Source organism: Oncorhynchus mykiss, chromosome 8 (genome assembly GCF_057628025.1).
Source record: "Oncorhynchus mykiss isolate SJ-2025 chromosome 8, ASM5762802v1, whole genome shotgun sequence".
Classification (NCBI taxonomy): Eukaryota; Metazoa; Chordata; class Actinopteri; order Salmoniformes; family Salmonidae; genus Oncorhynchus; species Oncorhynchus mykiss.
The window spans coordinates 75,012,182-75,038,276 of record NC_143029.1 but is presented as its reverse complement, the minus strand read 5'-3'; the positions used below and the strand labels follow the sequence as shown (position 1 = coordinate 75,038,276).

Below are 26,095 nucleotides of genomic sequence, written 5' to 3'. Positions count from 1 at the left end.
GCCTCTACTACTACAGACCTGGCCCAATCTATGATTTCCTCTCCTTTCACTGCATGTTGTCATTTTAGTGCAATTAAAGCGGCGCTAAGATATGTGCTTCCTGTTGCATTGTGGGAACTCAGATCAACTGTTGGACCGAACATTCTCATCTTCAATCAGGGACTCCATTGTTTTCGTACATGCTTATTCAAGGTCATGTGCGACAGATGATAGTGTAGTTTGCTAAGTGTGACTACTGTCAGAGCTGGGACCAAACCAAATGCAGACACCACTCATGTTGCAATCAGAGAGGGTGTGGTGGAGCGATTACTGAACTGAACTGAAGTGTAATGACTTGAAGAGTGAATGAGAGGGGAAAGCAATTAACTTCTGATTGTGATTTGTGTTTTTCCTGTAATTGTTGTGTACTGTATTATTTCTCTCTCTCTCTCTCTCTCTCTCTCTCTCTCTCTCTCATATATATAGTAAACAAGAATCTGGGACACTCAAATTAGTATGATATGTTACGTTTGGTATGGCATGTATTAATTTGTGGACGTCCATGATGTTACGAATTGCAATTCCTACGTTATGTTGCAAATTTGCTATACGAATTATTAGATAAGAATTCCAATTTGTTGTGGCTAACATTAGCTAGGTGGCTAATGCTAACGTTAGCTAGGTGGCTAATGTTAAGGTTAAGGTTAGGGTTAGGAGTTAACGGAAGGGTTAGCTAATATGCAAAGTAGCTAAAAAGTAGTTGAAAGGTTTCCAATTAGCTAAAATGCTAAAGTTGTCCATGATGAGATTCAAGCACGCAACCTTTGGGTTGCTAGATGTTCGCGTTATACCTCTACACATCCACCACAACCAACCACACTTTTTTTTTTAGTAACCTTACTGTCTCATGTAACCACTTGCTGTTTTCCTCCTCTCCTTTCACACTCATTCATAAACCTCTACCATCACACGTTAACATGATAGCCCAATGACTCTGCATTTTTGAATAACACATGTATTATTCTACCTAATCTACCTATCAATTCCTATCATTCTACCTAATAAAAGGGGTATACAAATATAAAGTGTGAGAGAGCTAGTGGAGATTGGTGGGAGGTGATCTATCTTTTTCTGATCAGGTTTCTCTGTCACTCCAGCAGCACCTCAGAACCTCTCGCAGCCAGAGTAATTAATCAATCTCAGACTGGCCTGATCGATTGGTGTCTCTGTGTTCTCCTGGCGTGTTTACAATCCTCCATCTCATTTGCCACTAAGCTCCTCGCCACCGCTCAATCTCATTGGCAGAGAGTGTGACACCCCGCCCCACTGATGTCACCAGCAAGTGAAGCATGGATCGGTGCCCCTCTAAGAATCCATCCTCTCTTTTTCATTTGGGGGATTTGTTTTTGTCTAGTGTCTACCTGTCACATGCCTTTGCAGTTAGGGTGTGCCAGGTCCATTTTACTGTCTGTTTCAGAAGGCCTACTTTAAAGTCGGTGTAGCACCTCATATTCAATGCCAGAATGCATAATCAGCTAAGACCCCAAAATGCATTATCTAAATATATGACCAATAGTAGTAATTTTGCTTTTGAGATGCTTCTATTTCAGTCAGTGATAAGAATTGATAGGTTCTAGAGATGATGTAACCACCATTGATCAGCTAGCCTGGTAAGCTACAGGACACACTTTGGTATAGGACACGCTTTGAGGGGGTGGTGGTGTGGTCACGCTTGCGTCTCCTTCCTGCTGAGTTGAACTGTTATCTATCTGTGCCATTCACTGTTGTATGGAGAGAAAAAGGTTTACAAAGAGATTCTGCAGAAAGAGCAGAATGTGTGACAAGCATCATTTGAAACATGCAGCCATCCAACAAACAGGACAGATTATTAATTGATAAAATTACTAATTGAATCAATATCTTAACTTTCACACAGGCATTTGTGTCATTGGCATGAGATTCCTAACGGCCCCTTACGTGAGGAATATATTGTATATTTTGCTATCCAAACATGTGGAATAGTAATGACAAGATTCTTTAGACTACAATGTTATCCACTTGGTAATTCTTATAGGCATATAGAGTTGTATAGACGCAGGCAGCAATGAATATTATTTTGCCACTCTAGTCATGTTATCCACCTGTCATTCATATTTCATGGAACTCTCACTAACTGACAAGGAGAAGTTTAGGTGAACTGACAGCGCACCTCATATCTCGTTAGAATACTGAAAAAGTCTTCATTTTGATCAATTGGCTTGATGTTTTATTCATTAATTCTTCGAAGGAGCCCTTCCCCACCACTGTCCCAGGCTAATTGTAAATGAACTGCATATATGCCTGTTTGGCCCTGTCCGGGGGTGTCCTCGGATGGGGCCACAGTGTCTCCTGACCCCTCCTGTCTCAGCCTCCAGTATTTATGCTGCAGTAGTTTATGTGTCGGGGGGCTAGGGTCCGTTTGTTATATCTGGAGTACTTCTCCTGTCCTATTCGGTGGGTGTCCTGTGTGAATCTAAGTGTGTGTTCTCTAATTCTCTCCTTCTCTCTTTCTTTCTCTCTCTCGGAGGACCTGAGCCCTAGGACCATGCCCCAGGACTACCTGACATGATGACTCCTTGCTGTCCCCAGTCCACCTGACCGTACTGCTGCTCCAGTTTCAACTGTTCTGCCTTATTATTATTCGACCATGCTGGTCATTTATGAACATTTGAACATCTTGGCCATGTTCTGTTATAATCTCCACCCGGCACAGCCAGAAGAGGACTGGCCACCCCACATAGCCTGGTTCCTCTCTAGGTTTCTTCCTAGGTTTTGGCCTTTCTAGGGAGTTTTTCCTAGCCACCATGCTTCTACACCTGCATTGCTTGCTGTTTGGGGTTTTAGGCTGGGTTTCTGTACAACACTTTGAGATATCAGATGATGTACGAAGGGCTATATAAATACATTTGATTTGATTTTGATTTGATATTGCAAAATCTGAAGTCTCCAAGCAACCTGTCAAAGCTTAGCATTAAGCCTCGTTTTTATATCTTACCCACTGAATCTTTTATATTCTACAGCAAAGGGGTTCTTATGAACTGAACAACATTCTGGGTTGGATACCTTCAGACACACATAGCATATTCACATGACATACTGTATATACATTCTTGCATATAGATGTACATGTACATACATAACACACACACGTGAGCACGTGTCCACACACCCACATATGGAGGCTGAGTCAGTGAACACTTGTTGCAGGCTGGCCTCTTCCCCCCCGTGCTGGCATGGGCCTTCTGTGATTCAGTGTGACTAAAAGATCATGAGTTTAAATTAGACCACAGTAGGCTACTATATCACTATAATGTCACTGTGATGTACTGTAATGCAGACCTGGGATAACTGTAGTTTCAAGTATTCTTTTTGGAAAGTAACTATTTTTCCAGGGTAACAAATAGTTACTTTGTAGGTGACCACAACTATTTGAATGCAGATCCCAAAAAATTACTACTTTTCAAAACTATTTGAATACAGATCTGAGAAATCAACTGCTTAAAAAAAAAAAAAAACTATTTGAATACAGATCTCAGGAAGTGATTACTTTTCTGAAACCATTGGATTGGCAGCTTTTAACTAATGGCAGGGCTAAATCTGGAACTACATCAGATAACATACAATCTCCTATACTATTCCAATCTCTCTGACAGTTATATTTCATCTACACAATACATTTATATCTGAAAATCTCTAAATGTCCATTTTCCTGAATGTCCATTGCTCGAGGTGTATTTAATCAAGTCAAACCAATTAACCAATTATATTTTGTACAGATAAGTATAAATAAGTTGTGACACATAACTACCGTAAGAGTCTTTCAACATGCCACTGAAAATAAATTGTATGATATCTGAAAATACTGCAGAGGGAGGTGGTATCTGAGGGTAAGTGTTCTTGTTTCAAACACACACCATCTTTAAAGGGATAGTTTACTCAGAATACAAACTAACATGATTTTGAACCTACCTTAGCTGTAGTTGACTCAAGAAGGCAGTTTTGGGATATTTTTTGTCCTTTCAACACTTAACAACCATATTTTCTTACCGTTAGCATTCTCCTTAACACTTAACATTAAATTGTTCTTGTGCCTGTTATCAAACTGTAATTACTTTTGGAGCAAGATTTTATTAGCATGTTGTTACATAATAGTTTGGTAATTGCATAGAAATGAGCTGTGAGTTTTTGTAACTACTGTACACAAGAGGAATAGTGACTGTTCCTTATTCCACTTATGTAATAACTCCATTATTATGCAGTCATAAAACATTTTCCAAAGTCCTATGTAACCACAATGTTGTTATTGTAATATTCACTAAGTTACTACACATGTACAAGAACTGGATGTCAAGTGTTACTGGATATGTCACTCATTATGAACATATTAGTAATGTCGACATGATTCCATGTCCCTCCTGTATTTAATTCTAGGCTAAAGGCTATGTTAAGATTAATATCTAAGAGCCTTCCAACCCATGTGCTTATGCTAATATACAGTATTTAGACTAATTCAACTAACTGTTGACGTTTTTGGTTCTTCATTAAATATTTGGCAGCCATCAAGTAAATATTTTTTTATTATTTGGTTTTCTGAGAGGTATCCAAAATCGTTACTATTTTAAGAGACCTGTATTTGAATATCAAAGAAAATAGTTGCCTTTTAGTTAAAATGCTATATAAATTCGACTACCTTGAGTATTCGAAAAGTTGTTATTTTCAAATAAACTACAAAATACAACTATTTTCTGCCCAAGTCTGCAGTAATGTACACAACTACAGTGAAGAAACGAACAACTTCTATCAGTACAGTTTTACCTTATCAATATTACCCTACTGCATTGTTGTTGCATTGCCGTTCTTCCCAAAATATGTCTTTCCTCTGCCTCTCTGCAGCCACACCACCCATGGTAACCCATGGCAACATCCTAACGTCATCCCTCCCCGACTGCACCAATTAGCTCTTCATCAGTCAAACAACACTCCGATACACCTTCTGTGGTTCTAAAGTTACCTCACATCCATGCCATGGGATCTTTAATTACCACGGTGAGATAGGACATCGGTTTAACCTCTCGCCCTAAGACTGAATCTGACATCTGAACCTCAAAAAATTAAATGTCTCTCAGTTGATTGCGTCATCATTCCGAGGTAGCCCGTCATTTCATCTTTCAATGTATATGGGGTCATACACCCACCCCCCACCCAATGCCCTCTGTCTCTGACTTTATTGATTTCCTCCAGAATGATTAATTGGACACAGGGGGACCTGAGGTGTGACCAGGTACCAATTGTACAGCCGATGTCCTCTGTGGCCATCCAGAAAGGCCATTCTACAAACAACATGACTCTGTTAGTGGACATTCAAATATGAGACTGCAGCCCCCCCCCCCCCCCCCCCCCCCCCCACCCGCCCCCTCTGAGTACCTTTCCCTTAACATCCATCTGATATCAGAGCTATCCTCCTCCCCTCTCCAAACATTCACGAAAAGGTAATCACTGTGACCATCTCGAAGACATCGTAGCATGGTGGCATGTGAACTTGTATGTGTATGCTTTATCCCAATTGGCGCAAAAGCGTAGGCAGAAAGTGGATGCTACATCTATAAACTATTGCGAGTGTTAGTTTAATACAAATGAAAGGCTCCAATGTGATGTTATTGAGCCATACCAGTGCGGAAAGGAGAAAAAATAATGGACTTTGTGGGGCGTAAAAGTTGAATTTATCAATACCATTTCAAGACAAGGACGCGGGATAACATTTCAATAGCCTGCCTTGTATAGATTACGCACACACATTTATTCGTTATTTTCTGATCGTTAAAGTGCACCGGCAACAAGAATCCCTCTCATCCGGCAAGATTTCGTCCAGAAGCAGACTGGAAGACCGTCCACTTCGGAGGTTGGCCGGTAGGACGCGGATGATCGCCACAGGTGTTTGTGGAGTAGTCATGGTGCTAGTGTTGGTTATCCTGATTCCGGTGCTGGTCAACTCCGCCGGCATATCCGCGCGCTACGAAATGCTCGGATCCTGTCAGATGGTGTGTGATCCCCACGGGACCAAGTCCACGGCCACGGACAAAGCCAATACCATCAGAGACAGCCGCTTGGTCCAGTCTCTACCAACCTTAATCCAAGGTCCAAAAGGGGAGCCCGGACGCACAGGAAGAATTGGCCCTAGGGGTCCTCTTGGTGAGCCAGGACCACCCGGACCTGCCGGCCCGCCTGGGGAGAGAGGAGGGCCCGGTCCACCAGGACTACCCGGAACGCCCGGAGCCACAGGTGCCATAAGCGCAGCCACATACAACACGTTTCCAAAGATAGCTTTCTACGCCGGGCTGAAAAAACAGCATGAGGGCTACGAAGTGCTGAAATTTGACGACGTAGTCACCAACCTTGGCAACCACTACGACCCTACGACGGGGAAATTCACCTGCTCGATACCGGGCATCTACTTCTTCGTTTACCATGTGCTGATGCGAGGCGGGGATGGCACCAGTATGTGGGCTGATCTTTGTAAGAACAACCAGGTGAGACATATACTGACTTTTTCAATCAAATGAAACTGAAACATAACACTTCTTTCGCATCTATAATATGCAGCTGTTGATTAGGATTCAAAACATAAAACAGCTTAGACTACAATTTTACGCACACAAACTGCGTTTTACGCACATAACCCGCTTTCATCAAAGCTTCGCTGTCAGTGGTGTTGAAGTTCCCGCTCTACGCCCCTTTCATTACTGAAACTCCAGTTCACTAACATGACCAAATGATACTGCATTGATTGTTGTGTTAACGGAACATAAATAAAAACATGGTATCAGAAAGATTGGTGACTAATAACAATGCTCTCCAGGTGCGAGCGAGCGCTATCGCCCAAGACGCCGATCAGAACTACGATTATGCCAGCAACAGTGTTGTCCTGCATCTCGAGCCCGGCGATGAGATCTACATCAAGCTGGACGGGGGCAAGGCGCACGGGGGCAACAACAACAAGTACAGCACCTTCTCCGGATTCATTGTCTACGCCGATTAACAGAACACCATATATTCTACATTAGGCTGTTCACTGCACCTTCATCTGCTATTATTCTCTCCTTTGGATTGGCTACACCGCTGTCGTTTAGAAGACGTGGTTACAGAGAGACAGGGGGATCTTGACGCAGAAGTGAACATTAACACGCTTAAATAGACCTTTCCTTTCGTGCGTAAAACCCCAATTATGCAATGCCCAGTGATGAACTTGCAAACGTGGAAACATGGAAGGAGATGAGTCAAAGTTGCATGTGTATAAGCCCATATTATGTACAACAGGTTAAACAGGAATGGTGTTAACGCTTCATTGCTTTTGCCATTGGGTCAATTAATGAATGTTTCAAATGGTCTTGTAACGCATCTCAGTTCATGTTAGAGTCTATGGAATAGGAAAACATAGGCAACGCATATAGGTGATTAAAAGTGTACTGCAGGAAGTAATGATTGGTGTGTTTCTGTCTGCATCTTCTTACTTTAGTTGGGTTACTTACTGCAGTGTTGTTCTGACCATTACTAGTGTTTTATCAGACTACTGCATGAGTGTAAAACAGCTATCATGATCATAATGTATACCTTCTGTCCAATTCAACATTTTCCTGAAGAAGGAATTAAGTGCTCAGTGCTTGACTAAGATTGATTAGGCCTACAGCCAGTTTTTGATATGGAAACATTATCTGGAAGAAAAACATGCCATCAGAGAAAATAAATCCAACTATTTTAATGATTTCTGCACAGTATTCCTGTTCTACAAACAGCAACAAATAAAAAAGTAAATTATAATTTAAACAGAGCATTGGAAATAGAAAAATATTCCGTGGTCACATTTTTCCTCTGAATGTTCCATTTGGTGATGTATCAGAACACAGGAGACGTTCCTACTGTACCTGCACTTCCTAACTTTTTTATCCTATCACACACTGTCCTGAAGTGACATAATGGTTATGTATTGTCTGCTGTGATGTCATTGATCATGTGGTGAAGTCACTCTGTGATGCCACCTGTTCCCAGAAGGAGAGACCATGTCCTTCAGGATGACCTACCGTCCAACCAGCTCCCTCCCATAGCCACTCCACCATGTGACATCACAACAACTCATCTAACAAGCTTTGAATGCCCAGTATATTGATTAAGAAAACTTTGAAAGAGTTAGCTCTGTCAGTGCCCTTTTGGTACCCTAGTCTCTATTAGCAATACAAAAATATCAAATGGGGAATACACATTTATTAATGCTACTACTTATCAAAGACTGTTTGTGAAATGTCATTACTACTGACAAAGCTGTTACTGCTTTCAATAAAACTAATCAGCACAATATTTACAAGTAAAACACCATGTCCTTGAGTTTGATTGGACAGAAATTGTGGCTTTGTCTTGTTAAATTACATTGGGCTTCTGTGTTGCTGCCGCATTTACATTTAGTCTTCCATTTCTTTTCAAACTGAGAATTTTGGATGGAAATTAGGCCTTTTGTGCGACTAAGGCTATAGTATTGAGGATCACTCTACAAAGCAGATGGTTTTGTTTTTTTGCTTACAGTATTAACGATTAATTACAAACATTACTTGAAGCTTTGATTCAGTCATAGCTCTTATGTGAAATAAATTGAATAATTTCCTCACTCAGCTGTCAGAAGGTTCAACAATTCAATTTTTTCCCATGTTTACTTCTCCATAATACATTTCAATTCAGTACATCACAGCGAAGTAGCAATAATAAAAAGTGTCAACTTCTGACGTCAATTTTGTTTGGTGATTTGCAAGTAATAACAAACGTATAAAAACATTTTTTACTGTGTTCAATAGCTGATACAAAATACAAAGGCCTACGGAGCAGGCTTCCTCTGTCTGTGTGATCTGATTCTGATCCTTCATTTGAATGTGAGCCAGCGTTTTCTATGAGGGCCTTGTCCACCTGGGTCTGGTTGATCACTCTGCTCAGCATCTTGGCCACAATGTTCTTCAGGATGTGTGAGTAGTCCTGGCTTCCGTACTTGTTGAGACGGCTCTTGGTGTGGATGTCATGGGCGATGACAATGTTGTCCTCATAACCTTCCTGGACCAGGAACGCCACACTGGAGAGATGGAGGTCCACACTCGCACATGAACACACAACGAAACAGATACATGGGTGTTATTTCGCTGTTTACATTTTGCAAAGTATCGTGAAGTAGATAGAGACAACCACATAGACATTGTTAGGCTGTTGGTTGTCTAGTGCAGGATGTATGGTCTTCATTTGATCACCCTTTAGTTGCAGGAAATGCAAACCTGTAGTGTAGTTGAGATTTTAAAATGCTTCTAAAGTTAGTAATTTCAACTTAAAATTTTCAGACTTGATTTGTCCTAACTAAACATGAATCAACCTCTACATAAATGTCCATAAATTATAATCCACACAATAATTCACATTTCCTGTTCCTGCAGGATTATGTTCATGCTGTGGGAAACAGTGTTAAATTAAGATCCTACATCTGTAGGTAGTTTGGTAGCAACATAAAGAGTTCTCACAGTTTGACTCTCTGGCTGTCACTGGGCATATCCACCTCCAGGTTATAGGCATAGTTCAGCATCTCTGTTCCAAACAGGTTGTACTCCAGGTTATAGGCATAGTTCAGCATCTCTGTTCCAAACAGGTTGTACTCCAGGTAATAGGCATAGTTCAGCATCTCTGTTCCAAACAGGTTGTACTCCAGGTAATAGGCATAGTTCAGCATCTCTGTTCCAAACAGGTTGTACTCCAGGTTATAGGCATAGTTCAGCATCTCTGTTCCAAACAGGTTGTACTCCAGGTTATAGGCATAGTTCAGCATCTCTGTTCCAAACAGGTTGTACTCCAGGTTATAGGCATAGTTCAGCATCTCTGTTCCAAACAGGTTGTACTCCAGGTTATTCCTCATTTTAGCAAACTCCAACAGCTCTCCATTGTCAAATATGGTTCTGTGTTAGAAAACCCCCACTATAAATAATTTACAGTCCCGCATCACAGATGCTACTGTACCGTTGTCTTCAGCAGATGAAAATACTCTACAATAAGCATTATTACCTTGCTGAACATAACATGTATGTAGAAGCTTGATTTATAAGTATAATAGTTTATACTATATTATAAACCCATGTAGGGCCCATAGTTTTTCCAGACCAGGAACAACTCTTAGCCATAGCCATATCATAAGTCCTATTACCCCCTCCATATCCAGTCCAGTCTGGGTCCTGAGAACCCTCACCTGTCCAGGTGTGGCATGACGGTCTTGCTGATGTCTTCTCCAGCCTCCTGCAGGAGGCAGACTATCTCAGTGGGGCGCCAGGGTTCCAGCCCAGGTGGAGGATGACTGGGCAGCCCAGCCCGATATGAGCGTGTGCAGTGGCCTGCATCAACTTCTTCTCACTGTCCATTATTGGTCAGCTGCAGCCAATCTCTGTCCCGTCCACCCTCTGGAGCACCTCGCTGACGATGATGTCTGTGAGCTGGACAGAGACATCCGGTGTTATGCCTCATTCACATTAACCATAGGCACTCCATTACATTGCGCCGGATGTAATTCATTTCAATGGGGTCGTCCACAGCACATTGGACTCGTAACACCCCCTTGTGCAAAGTTGTAATTTTTCAAAACTTCGTCATCTTCAGTCCAGCTAGAGTTTGTTGAAGAACAGGAAGTGACCAAACCACAGAAGTTAGATTAAATATGTGGTTTTCAGTGATGGCTTTATAGTATACAGTAGCTAGCAACTTGTAAGCAATGACCCATTCCTATAAGTGAGTACTATTTTAATAGTAATGTTAATAGTAAGTTTACTATTAAAATAGTAATACTACCACCCCAAAGCCGTAAACACTGGCACCCTCATAAATATCATCCTAACCAACTTGCCCTCTAAATACACCTCTGCTGTTTTCAACCAAGATCTCAGCGATCACTGCCTCATTGCCTGCATCCGTAATGGGTCAGCGGTCAAATGACCTCCACTCATCACTGTCAAACGCTCCCTGAAACACTTCAGCGAGCAGGCCTTTCTAATCGACCTGGCCGGGGTATCCTGGAAGGATATTGATCTCATCCAGTCAGTAGAGGATGCCTGGTTATTTTTTTTAAATTCAAGAAATTTAGAACCAGGAACAGATATAGCCCTTGGTTCTCTCCAGACCTGACTGCCCTTAACCAACACAAAAACATCCTATGGCGTTCTGCATTAGCATCGAAAAGCCCCCGTGATATGTAACTTTTCAGGGAAGCTAGAAACCAATATACACAGAAAGTTGGAAAAGTCAAGGATAGCTTTTTCAAGCAGAAATTTGCTTCCTGCAACACAAACTAAAAAAAGTTCTGGGACACTGTAAAGTCCATGGAGAATAAGAACTCCTCCTCCCAGCTGCCCACTGCACTGAGGATAGGAAACACTGTCACCACCGATAAATCCACTATAACTAAGAATTTCAATAAGCATTTTTCTACGGCTGGCCATGCTTTCCACCTGGCTACCCCTACCCCGGTCAACAGCACTGCACCCCCCATAGCAACTCGCCCAAGGCTTCTCCACTTCTCCTTCTCCCAAATCCAGTCAGCTGATGTTCTGAAAGAGCTGCAAAATCTGGACCCCTACAAATTTCAAAGGTCTTCGAAAGCCAAGTCAACAAACAGATTACCGACCATTTCGAATCCCACCATAACTTCTCCGCTATGCACTCTGGTTCAGAGTTGGTCATGGGTGCACCTCAGCCACGCTCAAGGTCCTAAACGATATCTTAACCACCATCGATAAGAAACAATACTGTGCAGCCATACTCATTGACCTGGCCAAGGCTTTCGACTCTGTCAATCACCACATCCTCATCGGGAGACTCAATAGCCTTGGTTTCTCAAATGATTGCCTCGCCTGATTCACCAACTACTTCTCTGATAGAGTTCAGTGTGTCAAATCAGAGGGCCTGTTGTCCGGGCCTCTGGCAGTCTATGGGGGTGCCACAGGGTTAAATTCTTTGACCGACTCTCTTCTCTGTATACATCAATGATGTCGCTCTTGCTGCTGGTGATTCTCTGATCCACCTCTACGCAGATGACACCATTCTGTATACTTCTGGCCCTTCTTTGGACACTGTGTTAACAACCCTCCAGACGAGCTTCAATGCCATACAAATCCCCTTTACGTGGCCTCCAATTGCTCTTAAATACAAGTAAAACTAAATGCATGTTCTTCAACTGATCGCTGCCTGCATCTGCCCGCCCGCCCGTCCATCATCACTACTCTGGACGGTTCTGACTTAGAATATGTGGACAACTACAAATACCTAGGTGTCTGGTTAGACTGTAAACTCTCCTTCCAGACTCACATCAAACATCTCCAATCCAAAGTTAAATCTAGAATTGGCTTCCTATTTCGAAACAAAGCATCCTTCACTCATGCTGCCAAACATACCCTTGTAAAACTGACCATCCTACCGATCCTCGACTTCAGCGATGTCATTTACAAAATAGCCTCCAATACCCTACTCAATAATTTTGGATGCAGTCTATCACAGTGCCATCCGTTTTGTCACCAAAGCCCCATATACTACCCACCACTGCGACCTGTACTGTCTCGTTGGCTGGCCCTCGCTTCATACTTGTCGCCAAATCCACTGGCTCCAGGTCATCTACAAGACCCTGCTAGGTAAAGTCCCCCCTTATCTCAGCTCGCTGGTCACCATAGCAGCACCCATCTGTAGCACGCGCTCCAGCAGGTATATCTCTCTGGTCACCCCCAAAACCAATTCTTCCAGTTCTCTGCTGTCAATGACTGGAACGAACTACAAAAATCTCTGAAACTGGAAACACTTATCTCCCTCACTAGCTTTAAGCACCAGCTGTCAGAGCAGCTCACAGATTACTGCACCTGTACATAGTCCATCTATAATTTAGCCCAAACAACTACCTCTCCCCCTACTGTATTTATTTTGCTCATTTGCACCCTATTTTCTCTCTCTACATTGCACATTCTTCCACTGCAAATCAACCATTCCAGTGTTTTACTTGCTCTATTTTATTTACTTTGCCACCATGGCCTTTTTTTTGCCTTTACCTCCCTTATCTCACCTCACTTGCTCACATTGTATATAGACTTATTTTTCTACTGTATTATTGACTGTATGTTTGTTTTACTCCATGTGTAACTCTGTGTCGTTGTATGTGTCGAACTGCTTTGCTTTATCTTGGCCAGGTCTGTCACGTTCTGACCTTAGTTCCTTTTTTATGTCTTTGTGTTAGGTTGGTCAGGGCGTGAGTTGGGGTGGGTAGTCTATGTCCTTTTTCTATGTTGTTATATTTGTATGTGTTTGGCCTAGTATGGTTCTCAATCAGAGGCAGGTGTGTTCGCTGTCTCTGATTGAGAATCATACTTAGGTAGCCTGTTTTCCCCATTTTGGTTGTGGGTGTTTAATTTCTGTTTAGTGTCTGTTCACCTGGCTAAATTGTTTTGTTTTCTCTTCGTTATAATTTTGTGTTACGTGTTGAGACATTGGGGTTGTTAGTGCGCCGACACGTGTACTGTTTTGGGTTGGTCAGTATTTTCACACCCTGTGTTTTGGGCATTGTATTTTGGTGCCATATTAAAGTGCACTTTTCCCTGTGGAACTTTCTGCTCTCTGCGCCTGATTCTTATCTCACACATCCAGTCCCTCGTGACAAGGTCGCAATTGTAAATGAGAAATTGTTCTCAACTTGCCTACCTGGTTAAATAAAGGTGAAATAAAAATATATATAAAAAAATACACATTGGCTGTTAAGCCTCCCATTTAGGTTTATTGTGATGATAATCTTGTTTGTTTTTGATGGTGATAAGAATTAACAAAAATTCAGGAGAGAGGACCAGACTTGAATGCAACATTTGAACTACTGTAGTTTCCTTGAATGCAGCTCCCTACTAACTTAACAAGCACCAGATGTTACTGACTGCCAATCAGTTTACAAGCCCTTTGCAACACTTAAACTAGTTGCCGTGAACACAGCTCCTCAACAGCATTTGTTGCAACACATTGCAGATCTGCCTTCACACCTGTCCTCACTCTTCTTAATCACCACCCTACTTAAACCTGACCCAACTAACAGTCCTCCTCTGTCTTCTGCAGTGCAAGTGGCGTTGCACAACACTGTGCACTACTAGCCTCATCAAGTTTTGCGTCCCCTTCTATCTATTATCTCCTGGGGGGATTGCCATCCTCACAGCAGTCTATCTAACTATTAGACAATGGACACAAACTGGCCATAACTCCTTCAGGTGGGAGACAGCTGACCAAAGCCAATTGGAAGTGTCTTACTGAGACACTGTCTCCTACAAATAGGCCAGTACACATCAGACACAAACTATATATACTACACCATAAACCTTCCCAACCGTCATCTTCCTGGTGTCCTCAGAGTGGGTGCCATCCACATAGTACCCTGCCCCTTCTATGATGTGTACACCTGTACCTTGGACAGCTGTTTGAGGAAGAGCAGGTCCCTGGCAATACTCTGGGTAGTGTTTTCTCGGATGGTTCCTGTTCCTGCCTTTTGGTACTCACGAAACACTTCCCGCACTGCACTGGTCTCCTGCAACAGAAGCAGGTTCTCATGGCTAAAGAAGAAGAATACTTTATTGTCCATTGTCACATAGATTTAACAGGTTCTAGACTGCCTGCTGTGTGGATTATAGACTACCCGTGTAAGAGTTCTAGAAAACTGCCAACTGTATTGGTTCTAGACCCCCTGCTGTAAGGGTTTTAGACTACCTGCTGTAAGGGTTTTAGACTACCTGCTGTAAGGATTTTAGTCTACCTGCTATAACAGGTTCTAGACTACCTGCTGTAAAGATTCTAGACTACCTGCTATAACAGGTTTTAGACTACCTGCTGTAAGGGTTTTAGACTACCTGCTGTAAGGGTTTTAGACTACCTGCTGTAAGGGTTTTAGACTACCTGCTGTAAGGGTTTTAGACTACCTGCTGTAAGGGTTTTAGACTACCTGCTGTAAGGGTTTTAGACTACCTGCTATAACAGGTTCTATACTACCTGCTGTAAGGGTTTTAGACTACCTGCTGTAAGGGTTTTAGACTACCTGCTGTAAGGGTTTTAGACTACCTGCTGTAAGGGTTTTAGACTACCTGCTATAACAGGTTCTATACTACCTGCTGTAAGGGTTTTAGACTACCTGCTGTAAGGGTTTTAGACTACCTGCTGTAAGGGTTTTAGACTACCTGCTGTAACAGGTTCTAGACCCCCTGCTGTAAGGGTTTTAGACTACCTGCTGTAAGGGTTTTAGACTACCTGCTGTAAGGGTTTTAGACTACCTGCTGTAAGGGTTTTAGACTACCTGCTGTAAGGGTTTTAGACTACCTGCTGTAAGGGTTTTAGACTACCTGCTGTAACAGGTTCTAGACCCCTTGCTGTAAGGGTTTTATACTACCTGCTGTAACAGGTTCTAGACTACCTGCTGTAAGGGTTTTAGACTACCTGCTGTAAGGGTTTTAGACTACCTGCTGTAAGGGTTTTAGACTACCTGCTGTAAGGGTTTTAGACTACCTGCTATAACAGGTTTTAGACTACCTGCTATAACAGGTTTTAGACTACCTGCTGTAAGGGTTTTAGACTACCTGCTGTAAGGGTTTTAGACTACCTGCTATAACAGGTTTTAGACTACCTGCTGTAAGGGTTTTAGACTACCTGCTATAACAGGTTCTATACTACCTGCTGTAAGGGTTTTAGACTACCTGCTGTAACAGGTTTTAGACTACCTGCTGTAAGGGTTTTAGACTACCTGCTGTAAGGGTTTTAGACTACCTGCTGTAACAGGTTCTAGACTACCTGCTGTAAGGGTTTTAGACTACCTGCTGTAAGGGTTTTAGACTACCTGCTGTAAGGGTTTTAGACTACCTGCTGTAACAGGTTCTAGACTACCTGCTGTAAGGGTTTTAGACTACCTGCTGTAAGGGTTTTAGACTACCTGCTGTAAAGATTCTAGACTACCTGCTATAACAGGTTTTAGACTACCTGCTGTAAGGGTTTTAGACTACCTGCTGTAAGGGTTTTAGACTACCTGCTGTAAGGGTTTTATACTACTTGCTGTAACAGGTTCTATACTACCTGCTGTAAGGGTTTTAGACTACCTGCTGTAACAGGTTTTAGACTACCTGCTGTAAGGGTTTTAGACTACCTGCTGTAAGGGTTTTAGACTACCTGCTGTAAGGGTTTTAGACTACTTGCTGTAACAGGTTCTATACAACCTGCTATAAGGGTTTTAGACTACTTGCTGTAACAGGTTCTATACTACCTGCTGTAAGGGTTTTAGACTACCTGCTGTAAGGGTTTTAGACTACCTGCTGTAAGGGTTTTAGACTGCCTGCTGTAAGGGTTTTAGACTACCTGCTGTAAGGGTTTTAGACTACCTGCTGTAAGGGTTTTAGACTACTTGCTGTAACAGGTTATATACTACCTGCTGTAAGGGTTTTAGACTACCTGCTGTAAGGGTTTTAGACTACCTGCTATAACAGGTTTTATACTACCTGCTATAACAGGTTTTAGACTACCTGCTGTAAGGGTTTTAGACTACCTGCTATAACAGGTTCTATACTACCTGCTGTAAGGGTTCTAGACTACCTGCTGTAAGGGTTTTAGACTACCTGCTGTAAGGGTTTTAGACTACCTGCTGTAACAGGTTCTAGACTACCTGCTGTAAGGGTTTTAGACTACCTGCTGTAAGGGTTTTAGACTACCTGCTGTAAGGGTTTTAGACTACCTGCTGTAAGGGTTTTAGACTACCTGCTGTAAGGGTTTTAGACTACCTGCTGTAACAGGTTCTATACTACCTGCTGTAAGGGTTTTAGACTACCTGCTATAACAGGTTTTAGACTACCTGCTGTAAGGGTTTTAGACTACCTGCTATAACAGGTTCTATACTACCTGCTGTAAGGGTTGTAGACTACCTGCTGTAAGGGTTTTAGACTACCTGCTGTAAGGGTTTTAGACTACCTGCTGTAAAGGTTATAGACCACCTGCTATAGCAGGTTTTAGACTACCTGCTGTAAGCGTTTTAGACTACCTGCTGTAAAGGTTTCTAGACTACCTGCTATATGGGTTCTAGAAAAGTGCCTTTTGTATTGGTTCTAGACTACCTGCTGTATGTGTTCTAGACCACCTGCTCTATGGGTTCTTGAAAACTGCCTGCTATATTGGTTTTAGATTTCCTACTGTTAAGGTTCTAGACTACCTGCAGTACAGGTTCTAGACTACCTGCAGTACAGGTTATAGACTACCTGCTGTAGGGTTCTAGACTACCTGCAGTACAGGTTCTAGACTATCTGCGGTAAAGTTTCTCGACTAACTGCTGTATGGGTTTTTCAGCAGCATGGTCTGGGAGACTAGTCAGGATTGAGGCAAAGATGAACGGAGCAAAATACAGAGAGATCCTTGATGAAAACCTGCTCCAGAGCGCTCAGGACCTCAGACTGGGACAAAGATTCACCTTCCAACAGGACAACGATCCTATGTAAACAGCCAAGTCAAAGCAGGCGTGGCTTCGGGACAAGTCTCTGAATTTCCTTGAGTGGCCCAGCCAGAGCTCGGACTTGAACCAGATCGAACATCTCTGGAGAGACCTGAAAATAGCTGTGCAAAGACGCTCCCCATCGAACCTGACAGAGCTTGAGAGGATCTGCAGAAAGGAATGGGAGAAACTCCCCAAATACAGCTGCGCCAAGCTTGTAGCGTGATAGCCAATAAGATTTGGCACTGTAATCGCTGCCAAAGGTGCTTCAACAAGGTACTGAGTAAAGGGTCTGAATACTTTTGCAAATGTGATATTTCAGTTTTTACGTTTTTATAAATAAGCAAAAACAAATACTGTTTTATCAAGATTTCATTCAGATATTTCATTCAGAGACTTGTCCCGAAGCCACGCCTGCTTTGACTTGGCTGTTTACATAGGATCGTTGTCCTGTTGGAAGGTGAATCTTTGCCCCAGTCTGAGGTCCCGAGCGCTCTGGAGCAGGTTTTCATCAAGGATCTCTCTGTATTTTGCTCCGTTCATCTTTGCCTCAATCCTGACTAGTCTCCCAGACCCTGCTGCTGAAAAACCCAAATACTGTTTTTGCTTTGTCATTATGAGGTATTGTGTGTAGATTGATGAGGGGAAAAAACAATATAATCAATTTTAGAATAAGGCTGTAACATAACAAAATGTGGAAAAAGTGAAGGGGCATGAATACTTTCCGAATGCACTGTACCATAGTGAGAATATGACTGATACAAAGTATAGTAAGTTACTACCAGAATATATTATGAGCATATCATTTGATGCAATTTATCATCATAATGACATTACTTATGAAGTCATTAACATAACACTGCACACGACAATAATAGCCTATTGTACCATGGGTTTAAAGAACAGAGTATTAATACCAACAAATGTTTTTCTTTTTTTTTTAAAGGTGAAATCTTGATATGAGCCTCAGAAAAGATCTGGTCTCAGTCATAAATTGAGTTGCTTAGCACGCTTCTCTTTCCAGAGTCCACCACGACCCCATCCTGAGAGTAGGCTACTTTGATTTGATCATATGTGACAAGAGTTCTTCTCCATTATGTTCATTAAACCCTCAGGAGGAGCAATAGATAAGTTATTAACTTACTGCAAATTGTGCCAGGAATCTAATTTACCTCCTTGCCTTTAACAGCTGTATGTATGGGATTAGAGAAAGAAACGCTCGTATCTATCTCTAAAGGATTGATTGCAAATTGAGCATGTTGTTTTCACATTCCTGGTTGGTCTCTATTTTTCTTAGACTGCCAACATATCCTCTCTATCCCCCCTTTTATTTTTTACATAGCCCATTTCTTGAACAGCTTGAAAGACAGATGGATTAGGTAACCACAGTTTATCATTCTCCAACTGTCACTCAGTGACCAGCCCAGTGGATGTGCACTCATACAGCATGTGAGATCATTGCAGAGAGTCTGACATAGGCAACAATTGGAGTTAGGGCCAACTTCTGTGCTCTCTCTGAACACGCTTTTGCCATATCTGTTACAATTATGTTCTCCAGCGTTTGGTTTTGAGAAATGCCAATGGTTGACCAAATGACCGACTACGGCTGTTCGCCATCTGTAGGCTATGCAAGATCATGACCTATCAACAGTGTCACGTGGCAGAAGGGACAGCGAGAGAGAGAGGATATGATGAGTAATTATTCTGATGTACAATAAGAATACAAGTTTTACCTTGGTTATTGTCTATAACTGGGCCTCTGAGATTTTTCAGCTCAGATCGCATGATCAGAAAAAACTCAAGGCCCTAACGATTACTGAAAACTAAAACTAGAGGTCCCCTGCCCTATGCACAGTGTTACAGCGGCTTTACACATGACCCAACGTGCTCCTCGCTCCAGGGTCCCTCGTTAGTGAAGCTCTGTCCTGTCACTGTCATCAGTCACCCTAACTCTGCTCTGCTGCACACACACACACACACACACACACACACACACACACACACACACACACACACACACACACACACACACACACATAGGCATGTGGGATTATGACAAAGAGAGATGACTGAAGCAAGGCCTGATATCCACAGAGACCTCTGTAGAGACAACCCATTTATTTAGGATGAATCTCAGTGGGACAGAGAGTCGAGGGTTGGAGGTGATTTGATTCATAGTTTTGTTGTGCTTTGATACTAGTCATTGTTCATTGCCATTTTTTAATTATTGCGAGTTGGGGTAGGCTGGTGTTGCAACCCATGAGTTCTTGGTTTTCAGACAAAAAGAGGTACAAAAATATGTATAAAAAACGTCAAAACCTTAGCATTTAGATGATATCCTGCATTTATAGATGAGTACATTTCCTACGTACTATTATTTATTACGTTTAAAAAGCTCTCGTCATGCTAGAAATGAGGATATTGGGCCATTTTCAGTACGAAAACATTTTGGAATGTAGCAGATAGAAATGACTAGAGCCGGCGTTATTCTTTATTCTACATGTCAGAGGCATGTTTGTTGTACATACAGTATGTAACAAAATGTCCTGCTGAATGCCCTCTGGGTTAACAATTAGATTCTAGGGCCCTCTGGGGGTGGAAAGGGAGAGCTGCATGTAAACTGACTATCCAATGATCCAGAAGTCAATGACTAGACTGTAAGGATGGTCACAGACAGGAGAGAAAAATGTACAAAATGAGTAAAAAAACGGCTAAATGTGAATATCACTATGATTACCCCATCCATCGCTCCCAACCCCTCTTCTCCATATCTTTTTCCCAGATTAGTACATCAGCTGTTAGTTTATTTTAATTGAACCTTTATTTAACTAGTTAACTACCATTCCCACGTGATAGGGGACCATTCCCACGTGATAGGGGACCATTCCCACGTGATAGGGGACCATTCCCACGTGATAGGGGACCATTCCCACGTGATAGGGGACCATTCCCACGTGATAGGGGACCATTCCCACGTGATAGGAGACCATTCCCACGTGATAGGGGACCATTCCCACGTGATAGGAGACCATTCCCACGTGATAGGGGACCATTCCCACGTGATAGGGGACCATTCCCACGTGATAGGGGACCATTCCCACATGATAGGGGACCATTCCCATGTGATAGGGGACCATTCCCACGTGATAGGGGACCATTCCCACGTGATAGGGGACCATTCCCACGTGATAGGAGACCATTCCCACGTGATAGGGGACCATTCCCACGTGATAGGGGACCATCCCCACGTGATAGGGGACCATCCCCACGTGATAGGGGACCATTCCCACGTGATAGGGGACCATTCCCACGTGATAGGGGACCATTCCCGTGACCCATCTAAGAGGTTTAAGCATATTTTTCCCAGGACCATCATGCTAATCAATAGACATGCTCTGGTCAATGAATAGTGCTGCAGTCGCTGATCAGTGGATAAACATGATCACTGCAAACCACAAAATACATCTCTTAACATATTTATGTATTATAGGTCCACTGGAACAGGTGGTCATCCTGTTGAGTATTTGTATTTCTTAAAGATCCCCATTTGTTCCTGCCAAGGCATAAGCTACTCTTCCTGGGGTCCTAACACATTAAGACACTTATATAACACATAAAACAAAAGATAAAACAGTATATCATATAACACTGTCACACCACCACATATCTACAATTCAAAATGTATAATACCACAATATTACAATGTACAGTACCGGTCAAAAGTTTGGACACCTACTCATTTGAGGGTTTTTCTTTATTTGTACTATTTTCTACATTGTAGAATAATAACGAAGACATCAAAACTATGAAATACACATACGGAATCATAGTAATATTTTATATTTGAGATTCTTCAAAGTAGCCACCCTTTGCCTTGATGACAGTTTTGCACACTCTTGGCATTCTCTCAACCAGCTTCATGAGGTAGTCACCTGGAATGCATTTCAATTAACAGATATGCCTTGTTAAAAGTTCATTTGTGGAATTTCTTTCCTTCTTAATGTGTTTGAGCCAAGCAGTTGTGTTGTGACAAGGTAGGGGTAGTATACAGAAGATAGCCCTATTTGGCAAAATACCAAGTCCATATTATGGCAAGAACAGCTCAAATAAGCAAAGAGAAACGACAGTCCGTCATTACTTTAAGACATGAAGGTCAGTCAATATGGAACATTTCAATAATTTTGAAAGTTTCTTCAAGTGCAGTCGCAAAAACCATCAAGCGCGATGATGAAACTGACTCTCATGAGGACCGCCACAGGAAAGGAAGACCCAGAGTTACCTCTGCTGCAGAAGATAAGTTCATTAGAGTTAACTGCACCTCAGAAATTCCAGCCCAAATGAATGCTTCACAGATTTCAAGTAACAGACACATCTCAACATCAACAGTTCAGAGGAGATTGTGTGAATCAGGCTTTCATGGTAAAATTGCTGCAAAGAAACCACTACTAAAGACACCAATAAGAAGAGACTTGCCAAGAAACATGAGCAATGGACATTAGACTGGTGGAAAGCATGAAGCATGGAGGAGGAGGTGTGATGGTGTGGGGATGCTTTGCTGGTGACACTGTCAGTGATTTATTTAGATTTAAAGGCACACTTAACCAGCATGGCTACCACAGCATTCTGCAGCGATATGCCATCCCATCTGGTTCGCCTTAGTGGGACTATCATTTTTTCAACAGGACAATCAATGACCCAAAACACACCTCCAGGCAGTGTAAGGGCTTTTTGACCAAGAAGTAGAGTGATGGAGTGCAGCATCAGATGACTTGGCCTCCATAATCACCCGACCTCAACCACATTGAGATGGTTTGGGATGAGTTGGACCGGAGAGTGAAGGAAAAGCAGCTAACAAGTGCTTAGCATATGTGGGAACTCCTTCAAGACTGTTGGAAAAGCATTCCAGGTGAAGCAGCTTGAGAGAATGTCAAGAGTGTGCAAAGCTCTCATCAAGGCAAAGGGTGGCTACTTTGAAGAATCTCAATATAAAATACATTTTTATTTGTTTATCACTTTTTGGTTACTACATGATTCCATATGTGTTATTTCATAGTTTTGATGTCTTCACTATTATTCTACAATGTAGAAAATAGTAAAAATAAATGAAAACCCTTAAATGAGTAGGTTTGTCCAAACTTTTGGCTGGTACTATATGCGTATGTAGAGTGCGTATGCTAGCGTTTGTGTGTGTACGCTTGTGTCTGTACCTGTGTGTATCTCTTCACTTTCCCCACTGTTCTATAAGGTGTATTTTTACCTGTTTAAAAACAAATCTGATTCTACTGCTGCATCATTTACCTGATGTGGAATAGAGTTCCATGTAGTCATGGCTCTATGTAGTAATGTGCGCCTCCCATAGTCTGTTCTGAACTTGGGGACTGTGAAGAGACCTCTGGTGGCGTGTCTTGTGGGGTATACATGGGTGTCTGAGCTGTGTGCTAGTAGCACACAACACCTCTTACAAAAACATGTAATGATGAAGTCAATCTCTCCTCCACTTTGAGCCATGAGAGATTGACATGCATATAATTAATGTTAGATCTCCATGTACATTTAAGGGCCAGCCACGCTGCCCTGCTCTAAACCAATTGCAATTTTCTCTTTGTGGCATCTGACCACACGACTGAACAGTAGTCCAGGTGCGACAAAGAACTAAAGGCTATCATTTGAATTTCCCATCTGGTAGACTCTGTCTATCATATAGAGTTCTAGATATTACTGAGGAGTGATCTGGGACACTGTGTGCTGCTAATAGTGCGATTCTTAACATGTGCACTAACATCTGAGTTTTCGTGATCTGATTAACATGATCCAATCACTATCTGATCAAGGTTTGTCACGTACACACTGTTTTAAAATGTGTCTCTTATCCATCCACTGTGTCCACATTGTAATCAGATTAGCTGGTGCCTCCCTGTATGCAAATTATTTGACATATATTATTTCAATATAATATTAATTCATTTGTTTTAACATAACTACTGATGCCATAAGTCCTTGATGCTACCTGTCAATGATTTTAGAGGCCAGTATAATGATGATTTAATGTATTGACTATCCAGATCTGTTTACACTCGATTGATATCCAGACACCCATCTGTGCTTGACTATCTACATTTTTATACACCTAAAAATGTGGGTACAATCAGAATGTGGAAAAAAATCCGGACGAAGGTGCACCAGGTATAAACAGGGCTTTAGATTTGATATTAAACCAAAATCCAGACTCTATATAGACATTGGGGCCCTTTTCCCAGAGCCAGAATCTGGACTAAACCACTCTTTCAATAGAGATTATCTATGGCCCAATTACACTAATTGCAAGAACCTGTCTTTTTTGGCCCACTTGATTTTAGCATATATTAATTTATTTTTTTTAAATGCAGATCCATGAAATCCATCCATTTGTCTAATGTCAGATTATACGTAAGTAGTAGCTTTAACAGTTGCATCACATACAGGTATGCTCTAACTACACTAAACCATGTTTTTAAAAATCCAGTAGTAGTGAGTTTTCATTCAAATAAATGAGTCGTTTTCTCTGAAAATCCACATTTTGGCCCGTCACACGTCGTGTGTTTCTGACTTCTAGGAAGATTCATAACCCACTTACCCCTCACATTTCCCAAAGTTTTCATTGTATAGCCCAGTTATTTTGTTGCTTTGTCAAAGTCATTACAGAAGATGATAATTTAATTCATTTTAAAGTCCACCCGGTTATGCGAACTGAACTCTCATTTTAATATGGTGAAACTATTCCTTTTTAAATGTAGTCATAGTGTGAGAGCAGATGAGGTGGCTCTACGCTTTTTAGCCATTTTCCGATGTTGTGGTAGAAAACTGAGAGTGTCAAGCATAACATGTCAACCCTGTTACATACATGTAGATAGATGGGATAGAAATGTTTTACCAAGTTGAAATGTTTTGTGAAGCTTGCATTCAATTTCCCCTCCCTGTTGCACACAACAAGCTTCCATTTCCCCTGTCACAAGGAGCTGATTTAAGACATCGTCAACCCTGTTATGGTCAACCCTGTTACTTTAATTGGCACTTTACTTAATTTAACCTCTTGAGGAAAATTATTTTTATGAAGTGGACACATGCTCTGTATGACAGAATATAACATTTAGGTGAAATAAGTAGTTATTCATGACAGAATTACACTACTCAAGGGTTACTCTTTTCATGGTACGATCATAGATGACTCATCTTTGTATCTGAACCATTATGGCGTCTGTGAGAGCACGGGCAATGCCATCTCCATTTTAAAGTAGTCACATTTCTTATTTTTTTATTTGAAAAATGTATACATTTCTTATATTGGTGATTTACCGCCAGGAGTCCTGAACCAAATCCGGTGTGTCATTCATTTATTGTGGCCACTAGATGGCAATGATACAGCTTCAAGCCCTTTAAATCAGGTAACTAAATTTGAAGAAGCCAATTCTGTGATCATTGGCTGATCCCTCCAGACCCATAGGAACCCCACCCAGTTGACTAAGATTAAGATAACTTTATTGGTCAATTGCACACAAGGTCCAACCTATTATAGCCTACTAGATAGCTTTATTGGTCGATTATGGCAGCCCCCAGCACCTCTCTGATTCAAAGGGATTGGGTTAAATGCAGTAGACACTTTTCAGTTGAAGGCATTCAGTTGAACAACTAGTTGTACAACTGACTAGCTATACCTTACTATAGCGCTTCTGCTCCATCCAGTATAGGGGAGTTTACACAGCAGCAACAGCCTCACAGATGGGGTCAGCATTTACACAGCAGCAACATAGGCTCAAGGATGGGGTCAGCATTTACACAGCAGCAACATAGCCTCACAGATGGGGTCAGCATTTACACAGCAACAACATAGCCTCAAGGATGGGGTCAGCATTTACACAGCAACAACATAGCCTCAAGGATGGGGTCAGCATTTACACAGCAACAACATAGCCTCATGGATGGGGTCAGGATTTACACAGCAACAACATAGCCTCAAGGATGGGGTCAGCATTTACACAGCAGCAACATAGCCTCATGGATGGGGTCAGCATTTACACAGCAGCAACATAGCGTCATGGATGGGGTCAGCATTTACACAGCAGCAACATAGGCTCAAGGATGGAGTCAGCATTTACACAGCAGCAACATAGGCTCAAGGATGGAGTCAGCATTTACACAGCAGCAACATAGGCTCAAGGATGAAGTCAGCATTTACACAGCAGCAACATAGCCTCATGGATGGGGTCAGCATTTACACAGCAGCAACATAGGCTCAAGGATGGGGTCAGCATTTACACAGCAACAACATAGCCTCATGGATGGGGTCAGGATTTACACAGCAACAACATAGCCTCAAGGATGGGGTCAGCATTTACACAGCAGCAACATAGCCTCATGGATGGGGTCAGCATTTACACAGCAGCAACATAGCGTCATGGATGGGGTCAGCATTTACACAGCAGCAACATAGGCTCAAGGATGGAGTCAGCATTTACACAGCAGCAACATAGGCTCAAGGATGGAGTCAGCATTTACACAGCAGCAACATAGGCT

At 42.0% G+C, this 26,095-nt stretch overlaps 1 protein-coding gene and 1 pseudogene across 1 annotated transcript; one reads left to right on the top strand and one right to left on the bottom strand.

The window, feature by feature from the left end:
* The first annotated feature begins 5,491 nt into the window (after window positions 1–5,491).
* LOC110530512 (complement C1q-like protein 3) lies at window positions 5,492–8,887 on the top strand. The gene is made up of 2 exons (XM_021613662.3): window positions 5,492–6,545; window positions 6,875–8,887. The coding sequence occupies exons 1-2, from the start codon at window positions 5,937–5,939 to the stop codon at window positions 7,052–7,054; spliced, it is 789 nt and encodes a 262-aa protein (XP_021469337.2). The 5' UTR covers window positions 5,492–5,936; the 3' UTR covers window positions 7,055–8,887.
* A 33-nt stretch (window positions 8,888–8,920) lies between these two features.
* LOC110530978 (N-acetyltaurine hydrolase-like) lies at window positions 8,921–14,671 on the bottom strand (annotated as a pseudogene).
* Window positions 14,672–26,095: the final 11,424 nt, after the last annotated feature.

What these genes read in the sequence shown, in the direction of transcription:
- LOC110530512 (XM_021613662.3), top strand. Translation starts at nt 5,937, where the DNA reads ATGATCGCCACAGGTGTTTGTGGAGTAGTCATGGTGCTAGTGTTGGTT. An exon ending in ATCTTTGTAAGAACAACCAG is followed by an intron (nt 6,546 to 6,874) that starts GTGAGACATATA and finishes AATGCTCTCCAG; the next exon opens with GTGCGAGCGAGCGCTATCGC.